This window comes from Dryobates pubescens, chromosome 5 (assembly GCF_014839835.1).
Source record: "Dryobates pubescens isolate bDryPub1 chromosome 5, bDryPub1.pri, whole genome shotgun sequence".
Taxonomy (NCBI): Eukaryota; Metazoa; Chordata; class Aves; order Piciformes; family Picidae; genus Dryobates; species Dryobates pubescens.
In genome coordinates, this window is record NC_071616.1 from 27,652,983 (window position 1) to 27,665,216 (window position 12,234).

The 12,234-nt window shown below is 36.5% G+C and overlaps 1 protein-coding gene across 1 annotated transcript; it reads right to left on the reverse strand.

Annotated features, from left to right (window-relative positions):
- Positions 1-2,764: 2,764 nt before the first annotated feature.
- BDKRB1 (bradykinin receptor B1) lies at positions 2,765-3,850 on the reverse strand. The gene has a single exon (XM_009907876.2). It carries the CDS (start codon positions 3,848-3,850, stop codon positions 2,765-2,767), a length of 1,086 nt encoding a protein of 361 aa, XP_009906178.2.
- Positions 3,851-12,234: the final 8,384 nt, after the last annotated feature.

Consider the following 12,234-nt stretch of genomic DNA (forward strand, 5'->3'; position numbering starts at 1 on the left):
CCAAAGCAGTCTCAGAGGCTCTGGGTGCTCCAGTGTTGGCTTGTCTTCAAGACAGCCTGTCAGTAGCTTTGCTAGGATAAGGTTTTTATTAATGCTTACCCTTAGCCTCCCTTGATACAATTTAAGTTCATCACCTGCTGTCACATATACTTTCAAAGCAGAAACAGGTACTCCTGGGTCTTGTTCAAATTCTAATCTATGGATGCTTTTCTGCTGAGCTGCTGTGACTCTCTCACTCTGCACCCTACACCTGTGCAGTCAGTTATTTCTGATTAAATAAAAAATTTTACATTTGGTGTGGATTATATTAGATCTCTTCTTCCTGTTTTTTCCATATTAATACAACTCACATAATCAGTAATGAAGGAAGTTGATCAATTTTTACTTCATGGTAATAGAAAATACATAAATTCCTATTGGAGAGCAAATCCATTGATTTCCAATAAATGAGTGGTTTAAAGCAGTAGTTAAAGTAGAGATGTTTTTTTTTCTGACAGCTGTGCACATGCAAAACAGAAGCAGCACTTTAATGAAAACCGTTGTGCATTGAACTAAATATAAAGTTTTCCATCAATTTCAGATTTCAGACTGATTTCCAACCCATTAACTCATCCTTAATTGTGTCACAGTGCTCAAGAAGGATTTTTTTCCCCTTGCATAAAATGGACAAGTGTTAGTCAGACAAGACATTTTTCCCTTTTAAGGTCACCACACACAGTGGGAAAAAGACACTTTTGCTGATATATATTTTTTTCATGATTGCAGGTTTCTTGTTTTTTTTTCCCCCCAGAAAATACCTCTGAAAGTTTTTTGAATTAAGAATTCAAATGGGGATGTATTAAATAAATGCAGTGTACAACAGTTCACAACAGACTAAAAGTAAGTTTTTAATCTCAGATGACTAAGTGGACTTCACATGCTGCTGTAACTGCTTATGTCTAACCCTGACATTTATTTTTACAAAGCCTGTCACAGAAGGAGTGAAACTAATAAAGCTATGAGGAGTCTTTTTCCCTGATCCCTTAATCCACCATTTATTCTTTAACCATCCTTGCAGGAAGACAGACTTTTAACTCTTCAAAAGGCTTTTGTTCTTCAGATTCAAAATGTTTGGGGCAATCATTACAAATGAACTCTAATCTTAATGCAACAAAGTTGAACAGGAAGATTTCTATAATTAAATAAGAGATTAATTCCATATTAAAAATGGTGACACTAAAAAGAACTGCAGAAAATGCAGGACTGTTACAGTGAGTAAAAGGCTGAACAAGCTTTATACTAACTTATGAAACTTATACAAATCATGTCTTTGTATGCTTCTTTCTGCACTCAATATCCTGGCTGAACAGGCCACACTGTATCTCCTGTCTTCTTCATTCATATAGGTATAGCAAGAGATGTCTCAATTGTCTTAAAGTTACTCTGCAACAGTGGTTGTGATGGAAAAGAACTTTCCTTCTTATATTCTGTCTGGTGTATTATTGTTATGGTTTTCTTATAACTACTAGTACCAGAGTTTATATTCTGATAGCAGCAAGGATTTTTACTCACAGATCTATATACATGCTTTTCCCCAAAGGCGCATGGAAAGAGATAAGTTACAAAACAAATATAGGAAAGGACAAAAGTTTGATTCATAAAAATATATATCTAAGGATTTGCCTCAGATGAAATGTACTCCAAAATAGTGGAGTATCCATGACCATGACTAATATTTTCAAGTATAAAAAAAAATCTTCATGAAAGTGATCAGTAATTGTGTAGTATTTTACTGGGAAAAGAAAGAGAAGAAAAGAGAAGAAAAGAGAAGAATAAAATAAAATAAAATAAAATAAAATAAAATAAAATAAAGAAGAGAAGAGAAGAGAAGAGAAGAGAAGAGAAGAGAAGAGAAGAGAAGAGAAGAGAAGAGAAGAGAAGAGAAGAGAAGAGAGAACAGAAGAGAAGAGAAGAGAAGAGAAGAGAAAAGAGAAGAGAAGAGAAGAGAAGAGAAGAGAAGAGAAGAGAAGAGAAGAGAAGAGAAGAGAAGAGAAGAGAAGAGAAGAGAAGAGAAGAGAAGAGAAGAGAAGAGAAGAGAAGAGAAGAGAAGAGAAGAGAAGAGAAGAGAAGAGAGGAGAGTCAGATTTTGAGGAGGATACAGTATCACAGTATCACAGTATAACTAAGGTTAATACTGGGTTGCTTTCATTTTTTTTTTACAGTTTACATACATTTTCTTTGTTGTGCATTGTCTTCCACAATACTTATGTACTTATTATATTTGAAATGCACAAAAAGTTATTCACATTTTCCATATGCTATTGTGAAAGTGAAAACCATTTAAAGTATTGTTAGAAATAACTGGAACTACTCTATAATTGCTCAAAAGGAGTACATTAATGTACATTATAATGTTATGTACAGTGGTGGTAATATAGCAGTTGTCATCAGGGATATAATGTAATAAAATGTTTAACCAGCTCACGGCTTTCTGTTAAGAAACCAGAGTTCTAGTATTTTGTTGAAGAGATTTTCTTTCATGCCACTGATAATTGATAAGGCAGGATAGCTAATTCTGTACCAAATTCTAGTATCATATTTTATGCATTTAGATGGGTAACACAGAAAAAGAAAAGTAAAACTGAGGACGAATAAGCAGTCAAGTGATTTACTTTAATAAATAATTAGCTCAGTCTGTGCATGCCAGATCAGTTCAATTCATATTAGTTTTTAGTGCCATTTGAAATAAGTTGTAATATCAAAACGAAGATGGAACTGAGAACCATTAGGTTGAACTACTCCTGACTGTAAACATGTTGAAATATGAAGACTTTTCTTTGAACGATACCCATCTCAAGTGAAATCCACAGGGAATAAACTGTGAAAAAACTTCCAGAGCCTTTTGCCTAAAGTATTTCCCAACAAAGACATAAATCACAGGGTTAATGCAACTGTTGGTAATAGCCAGAGTATAACCAAACTGCTCACCAAAGTTGAGTAGCTCTCCCCAGAAACAGCCTTTGATCACTTCTGTCCGGTATAATATATCAAGGAATACAAAAAAATGGTAAGGAGTCCAGCACAAAAGAAACATCAGGACTACTGTGAAGATCAACCTGGTAGCCTTTGTGCCTTTGTGCTCCTTAGAACTTCTTGTTCTGAGTGCTTTTTGTTCTCTTGCTTTTTTTTGTAGGGAGCAAATGGTAGTGAAATTAAGGAAGATGATTGCTGTAGTTGGCAAATCAAACCCCACAATGTTGAACAGGAGTCTTTCAGCAGTTGCCCACAATGGGCTGGGGAAGTCTAAAGAGCATGCTAAAATATTCCACTCAGGAAAATATTTCACAGTCCGAAACACAAAAGCTGGGACACTGAGAAGGATGCCGAAGAACCAGGTGAGCAAGCAGATCCCTTTGGCCATAGTTTTGCTCCGTATCATCCGGTGGTTCAAGGTATGAACAAAAGTCAAATAGCGATCCACACTGATTGCCACCAGCAAGTAGATGCTGGTGTACATGTTCAGGCCAATGGATGCACTGGTGCTGCGACAAAGGAAATTGCTAAATGGCCAGTTAAAGCCATTCCTGATGTTCTTTGCCCAGAAAGGGAGGCAAGTGAGGAAGATGAGATCAGCAATGGCTAAGTTCATAAGGTAGACTTCAGCTATTTTCAGGGGACCCTTGTGCAGTAAATAAGTGAAGAGTACAAATACATTTCCAAGCATACCAATAACACAGATGGTGTCGATATAATTGGGTATTATATAGTACACAACATCCCACCAGTCATTCAAGTCAGGGCAGATAGCTGGGCTGCTCTTGTTTTCACTCTGGTTTGAAGAGGGAACAGTCAGTAGAGGAATTTCTGTCATTTTTTTTAAAGTTCAGAAGTGAACAGGAGATGTCTGAAATGAGAAAAGAGTACTGCAAAAAAAAGAAGCATAAAATTCCAAAAGTTGTCTTCCATCAGTGGTGTAACAAACATGCAACTGTTGGAAATGCTTTATTAGTGCTCACTTGATTATCGTAGGCTGGATCATTCCATGATTTGTATGTGCAATGGTGAGAAATGTTCCCAGTATTGGCAAGGATGGACTTTCCTCTGCATCCTTTGAAATTTCCTCTCTTTGCTACCATTGTTTAAAGTGGCACAGAGGAAGGAAAGTGCCAATTTAGTGATTCTTCCAGAAAGATAAAGAGATAGCTGAATTCCAGCTCCCTGAGAGTAGTGAGAGTCACACTGGTAACACAAAGCTAGCTTTGCTTACTCCTGTTTTCCATGCCATGTATAACCCTAGGTGGATGATGCCCATTTTCCCAGAACTGGAAATGCAACTCACTCTCTTGAACACTTCCAGGGATGGAGCATACAAAACTTCTCTGGGCAACCCATTTCAGTGTTTCACAGTATCACAGTATCACAGTAACTAAGGTTGGAAGAGACCCCAAGGATCATCAAGTCCAACCTGTTCCAACAGTTTCACTATAGTCAGTGGTTTTATTCACAGACATTCAGTCCTAGGATCATTATGGTAGACAAGACATCACATACCCAAATTTAAGTATTTCATATCCCAATGGAGTATTTCATATCCCAATGGAGTATTTCAATATTGAAAAAGAATGTATGAAAAAAAAAAAATCAATATTTTGCAATCAGTTATCCTGAATGTTAACTTTCTGCTACAGTTATTTAACTCAGCTCTTTCATTTTCTGTATTTTGACACTAAAGAGATTGCTAAGGATGGAGTATTTGAAGAGAAGATTTAGGACTATTGTTCATCTGTTTATATATATGTACAGACTCACCGTGACATCTGTATCTGAACAGCTTGCAGTACTTTGCAATGCCTATAGGAATTAGGTAAATACTAATATTGCACATCACACAATTTGGTACTAAATGCATAGAATATTTTTCAGCATCACAGAATTAAGTGAGCAGTGCAGTTTTATGTCAAGCTGGAAGGTCTGGTTAGGAAACTGGTCAACATAGGTCTCTGGCTTTAAACATCCTCCTTCAAAACAGTTTAAATGGTATCTAGTTCACTGACAGTCTCAGGCAAACCATGAAAACTAGTGAGGATCTAAAACTGCAGAGAAGATATGTAGAGCAAATAAATGTCTGTTTCTGAGACAGCAGGAATCTAACCTTGTTATAGCAGTAGGGTGGCAAAGGTGTGAGCATGATGGAAGTAAGCCTATAACATGTCAAAAATAATATAGAAGACGGACAACAGGTAAACATTTCCTTAAAAAAAAAAAGGACAACAACAAAAACAAAAACAAACAACACCACCCCACAAAACCCACCTCCACAACCCAAAACAACCAAAAACCCCACAGAAATTAGTTTTACTAATTCATTCTTCATGGGCTAAACTAAAAACTTCAGGAACATTTACTTTCTGTTGCAAGTTAGATTTTAGCCACAGTTAAATCTGACTTTTTTTTTTTCCAGCTACCCACTGTACATGAAGTTTCTCTCGTTTGCCTTCAGGAAAACTTCTTCAGTCTACTAGCCAGTGTCTGAGCTGATGCCTGAGCAACAAGACACAAGCTTTTTAGAAACTCAGAGATCTGGATATCTTCTGGATATAAAACACAATTAATTTTCAGTTGCTTGATGTAATTTCTTCTTCAAAGGCAATTTCTTCTGTAAGCATTTAGTGCTAACAGACAATTAAGCATATAAATGGCTTTCAGTTTATGACTTAACATATTCCAGTCATCTTTTGCATAAATATTTTTTCCTATTTTGACCTAATTTCTGATCAGTTACAAAGTTCATTAAATATACTACTCTTATTACTAATATTAATGCATATTACCCAGTTAAGATCATGTGTTTTGGAAACAGTGAACAAATATCACTTGAGTTTTGGGAGCAATCTTTAATGTTATTTTGAAATAGAAAATTGTGGAAACAGCTAAGCAGCTTCAGCTATAAAGAAATTTTATAAAATTAATTATGTTTTATACATATAAAGAGAACTAATCCTGACCTTCAGAACAAGTCTCATGGTGCAAAAAAAAAGGAAGCCAATACTGGACTGCACAGATCAGAACTGAGAACATAAAAGGTTATTTTTTTAATATAAGAAGTATGTGAAATAATCTCAATAAAGGCAAGACATTAAAAACAGATAGACATACCTACTCTTTGTCTTTTCCAGCAATTACGATAAAGTTTCAAAGTCAGAAACTGTCGGTGAATAAGAGTTACGGAGAACTCAGAGATGCATCCTCAGGCATGACTAAGAGACTGAGTGCTGTCTGAGTGCTTTGTTGGCCATGTACAATGTGTGTGATGTTACATTTTGGAAGAGAGCCTCAGGATTTTTCGTTTTTTTACTCCTGCAAATGTCAGCTGTAGTAATTTTCAAAGCATGTGAAATATGTCATTCTCATTGTGAAATCATATAAGCCATATGCCATGACTTTTGTCCTCTGTCACCACTAAATAAAGCACTTAAGTGCAAGTCCTTGGCAATTAAATTTCCTTTGTGTGATTAACTACCTCTGTAACAACAACAACTTTATCAACGGCTCTAAACTGCCCTCTCAGTGTCAATGCACACAAACTCTGAATCAGGTTTTTCTTATGTTTAGAGCAACTTCCTCTGCTAGTCTGGGGGAAGACCATGCCAAGAAGCTGTGGTTAAAGCAGAACGGGCATACGGGAAAGGGCTGCTGAAACACAGATCCACTAAACCCCAGGTAAGCCTTTCCACCATTTTTTAATAACAGTGCTGCTTGGATCCCACTGTAGGAGTCTAGGGCATTAGATTCTGTGAACATTACTTCTCAGTAGTGCATGATGACTAGCTTCCATCCACCAGTATTCTTCTTTTAATCTGCTTGCCTGCTGGGACTCTGTAACCTGATACCGGTTGTTTATAAATTATATTTTCTTTTTCCACTCTGATTGTCCTCTGATGAGAGCAATATCTAAACAACAACAGCAACAAAAAAGTGCCACATTTTGAATACAAATCTCTCTTAAGTATATTTCTGTAAATTATGAGTTTGTTTTCAACTTGTGTTCATTCTTGTTTGAAAAATGGCTCAAAGTTAAATGCCATGTGAGTGTGCACAGTTATATCTTCTTATGAACCGTACAATCATAATGAGATTTTTATTACAACTTTTTGTTAATTAAGAAGATACTAAGTTAGAGTTATGCAAACACAAAAATAATGAATAAAACATTTTTCAGATGAACACTATCACACTGGAAAAAAGTTTTAAAGGATTTGGTATTAAATTTTAAGATTTAAAATCTATAAATCATTCTTTCATTTAAATAGCATCCTCTTCAAATATTTATTTTATTAAATAAATGAAACCATATACAAAATACATTTAAAATGACACTACATGCTTCACTTCTGTCAAAATGATGCTTTAAAATGTCTTGATCAAAACTTTTATTTTTAAGAAGGCTTGAAACACGACATTTTTTAAGTGACATGTTACCTAAGGAATCATATAGCCTTCGGGAGATCAAGCAATAAACAACGTATTTCACGATGACTCATTAAGGTAAGCGCAACGCAACAGGAGATCTTCGTCATAGACTTTCCATTACTTCCTCTTTGCTTACGCTAGTGCATTTCTGTGTTTAAGTTATTTTTTTCCATTAAAAAAAAAAAAAAGGAAAGAAAGAAAGAAAGAATGCCTGAGCAAACAAAAAAAGTCTGGAATTCGTCCTCCCTTGGACATAAATCTTTATGAGCCGCCAGCATCCACATGCACTCAGACTCTGAATGGGAAAGTGCAGCTGTGTCTAAAAATTTATATGATAAATAGCAGTCTTATGAAACTCATCACTTTGAAATGGCATCAAAATATTGGTTTGCAAAGCCAACTCCAATTTATGTATCTAGTTTCTTACTTTCTGTTGTTTTTCATTGCCACCTTTAGAACTTTTTTCATTATCAGAGAGAGATTCAAAACTGGAAGTCTATGCATTTGGTGGAAATAATGACTTCAACAGGCACTGAGGGTCTTAAACAGTTTAGAACAAGTTGACATAAAAAGCTGTAATTTTATACAAAGGGGGGATTAATTGAATGTGTCTTTGCAACTTAATTCTTCATTTCAACCTGTGGAAAGTATATAATGGTTTGGTAACATTTTACAGTTTGCACAGGTGTAATGGAACACTAATTGAAAGAATACTAAGAATTAATTTTAAAACTTCTACATAAGAGTCAATGGTTAGAAGGGTTTTCTTCTGTGTATACATAACCAAAACATATCTGCCTTCAACTCAGGATACTCAGAGCATATTAGTTTACGTTTTAGCTTTATATGATGTTCAGTCACCCAGTCAATGCTGACTTTCCTGCAAAAAATATACATTCTCTAGTGCTGCACAGCAGTTTACAAATGCTGTCTGGAACAGAAAGGATGTTGATGAAAGCAGAGGTAAGACTGTTTGCTCAATTTTTATACGCGTTGCATAGTAGACAGGCGGCAGAAATCCAAAAGTCTCTAGAATTCTGGCTCTCAGTCCATCAGCTCAGCAATGAAAAGTCATCCTCCATAGATAGCTGGAACATTTAATGATTTGAACAAATTTTTTTTTTTTAACAGTATGATATAACACTTTGATTTTCTTCATTGAAATAGTTCGCAAATCGACATAGTTATCTGCTGTAAGTATCTGTCCTGGAAGAGAAAAATTTTTCTTCAGCTTCTCTGGATTTCTTTACTCATGCTATAGACAGTGGCTGCTAAGGAGAGCTTAAACTCTGGTGCGGTGATTTACAGTTCCTAGTAAATGATCTTGGTAGCATCACAGTACAGTAACAACCAAGCCCTAGTAACTACAGAGACTGAAACAACACAATCTGGAAGGATCCAATATAAGCTGGAAAATCAGGAAAAGTTGATAGATTAATGCAGTGAAAGGATGATTCAATGGCTGAAGTACTGCTTGGGTATTTGAGAGACCTGAACCAGCATCCCGATTTCTCCACAGAAACCCTGCCTAAAAAAGAGCAACCTTTTTTTGTCCACAACAAGAACCAGCTGCTTGAGCTAACAACTTTTAAGATTGCTAATTTTGCATTATAAGTAAAGCCAATAATCAATCTGAAAAAACCCAGATGAAACAGTTGAGAATTATTCCTGCCTGTACCTACTGCAGGCGAGAAATGTTATCTAGCTGTTGATACAATTGCTATTCTTCCAGCAATGGTCCCCAGACACCTCCGTGGAACTGAATACAGAATCGGCTGTTTGCATGGCTGAAGATGCAGTAAAAGCCATGGAAGCGTCAAGTAAAAGGGAAGGTGGGAGCAGCTGTGGGAGGGATGAAAGGATAAAGAGAAATTAAAATGGTGATGTGGTTACAGTTTGATATCTCCAGCTCTGAGATCCTCTGGCCACTGTTTGCCCTCATTTTACTAATAATGTTTCTCATATTTTGCCTTATTTTTGTGAGGTCAGAACTAAGAGGCTATGTGTAACCTCCTAGTAGGTAAGTGCACGTGGACAATGCACATAGTTTCTTTAGGTTTTTTAGTTATCTGGGTAGCTGACACATGTGAGTACTGACCAATGTATAATCATGCTGGAAAGTGGACAAGAGGGGGAATCAAGGAGTATGCAAACCAACCTTGTGCATTCTGTGGTCTCAGAGGCTAGTGCAGTGGCTCTATCTTGCTACAGGTGTCTGTGTGCTTTGATAGAAGAGTAAAGGCTTCAGTCAGAGGGTCCATCTTGCAAACAGCACCTATAGCCTCTTGTGTACCCCAGGTTCTCACAGAAAAAAAAAAAAGTAGTATCTGCTGTTTCATGGGAGCTTGAGCTGCCAGTGGGGGGAAAAATAAATCTGCATCCATAGCTGTCCTAATTAAGATTTTAACTTCCAAAGGGACTGAGAGTGGTCAGAGCTATTCAGAAGTGAGCCCTGAAAACAAAGCTGACTAAGAGCTTTAAAAGTAGGTAAAATTTTGTGGTTTTAGATCACTTCCCATTCATACACTAGGAAGTGAAAGAAAGTACCTGCAACAGCTGCACTTCTGAGAAGTCACTCCTAAGTAACATGATATGTGCTAGAGAAGAAAATACCAGCAAATCTTGTTTCTTAAAGTAGTTTATTTTCTGTTGTACATGCTTACTGTGTAACAAAATAATGTGTCTACATATTTACATTAATTAAATTAATGTCATATTAATACAAGAACATTTTCATATTTTGCTTCTTGGTACCAAATACTCAAATGTATCTTCCATTGCCAATAAACAACAGAAGCATTTATGACATAGGATTATACTGGAACCTATGGAAAATCCCTATAAATCATCTATAATGATCTAAATCCCACAGTTTTCATAGCACATGTACACACTTCTAGAGCATGTTTGGGGTTAATGATTTGAAGGTTTCATACAAATTTTCCATCTGAAATGAAACTTGTTTGCTCCATTCAAGCTCTGATATGTAAAGACCACGCAGTTGCAGCTCGAGTTTATTTTCATGACCAAATTCCATTTCCCTTGATGGTGAAAAGTATATAACCTCAAGTACTTTGAAAAGAACAAAGGCTCTGTTAGTTTCAGAAGATTTTAGATCATCAACTCTGTTTTTTTATCAAGGTTCCTAGAGGTAAAAGTGAATACTGACAATTCAGTACACCAAGAGTTTATCTTCTGCGTAAACTCAACTTAGACCATAAATCCAGTCCAACTAGGGGGAAAGCTATCTTGTATTAAAATCACTCAGATTAACTATACAAATAAAATGAAGGTATTATTAGAGTCTGAAAAGACCATTCTTTAATACTTGGAAATTTCAAGACTCATATTAGCTTCAATTAGATTTCTAAGACAGTTAGATGATGCTCTCCTTCATATTAAAGGTTGTTCGGATGTGGTGCTTGGGTGTACAGTTTAGGGGTGAACCTTGCAGAGTGGGGTTATCAGTTGGACTTGGTGATCCTGAGGGTCTTTTCCAACCTGAATGTTTCTGTGATTTCTGTGACATTCTTAGTTTCTTCTGCTTGTGAGATTATACCAGTTGTCCTGTGCTCTTATATTTCCATTAAATAGTATTACAAATACTAATTATGCTTTTTTTAATATTAAAAACTAAGTCACTGAGCTGTAGGTAAATGTAAATAACATTCACTCACTTGGAATAAGTGAATGCTTTTACTGTGTTGCATAAACAGTAAAGAATCTTCTGCTACAAAGAAAACTCGGCTAACTTCATGCAGATGGCTACAGCCTTTCTTGTGCTATTGTTTAACCTTCTTTGAGCTACTTTCCATACATACAAATTGATGTAAACCTGTAACTAGTAGGGACAGGACAATTGCAAAAAGGCACATAGAGTTGTCAGGGTTGAAAGGGACCTCAATGATCATCTAGTTCCAACCCTCCTGCCATGGGCAGGAACATCTTCCACTAGATCAGGTTACCCAGACCACATCCAGCCTGGCCTTAGAAACTGCCAGGGATGAGGCTTCCACCACCTCTTTGGGAAACCTGTCCTAGTGTCTCACCATCCTTATGGTGAAGAACTTCCTAACATCTAATCTAAATCTATCCTCCTCTAGCTTGGATCCATTCCTCCTTGTCCTGTCACTACTGGACATCCTAAAAAAGTCCCTCACCAGCTTCCTTGCAGGCCCCCTTCAGATACTGGAAGGGCACCATAAGGTCTCCTCGGAGACTTCTCTTCTCCAGACTGAACAACCCCAACTCTTTCAGCCTGTCTTCATAAGAGTGGTGCTCCAGTCATTTTGTCCATCAAGTAGTCAAAATAGTTTTGGATGACTGAACAGCAGAAGTGAAAGTACAGAAGATGGCCACACCTAAAAATCTAGTTGGATAATAGTCCTACAGGAAGGTGGTGGATTCCCCTACATTAGACAGTTTCAAGGCCCAACTTGACAGAGTGTTAGGCCATCTCATTTAAACTATATTCTGACCCTGAGAGGTTGAACTATGTGATCCTTGAGGTCCCTTCCAACCTGGTATTCTATGAATCTATGAAAAAAAACATTCCCAAGAACTTACTCAAATACAAGCCCCTCATATCAAAAATCTAGTTAAACAAGCCGTATGGGTACCATAAGTAGCTGTACAATCCTGATAATAGCTTCTATACTGGGGCTCTAATCAGAGAACTGTATGTACATGTATGTACACCTTAGAAATGCATATACATTAAATATTATTCAGTCATGAAAATGAAAGTATGCTACAAAGTAGTATTCAATCACAGAAAATGTCCAA

Coding starts and splice junctions, on each gene's coding strand:
- BDKRB1 (XM_009907876.2), bottom strand. CDS start 3,850: ATGACAGAAATTCCTCTACTGACTGTTCCCTCTTCAAACCAGAGTGAA.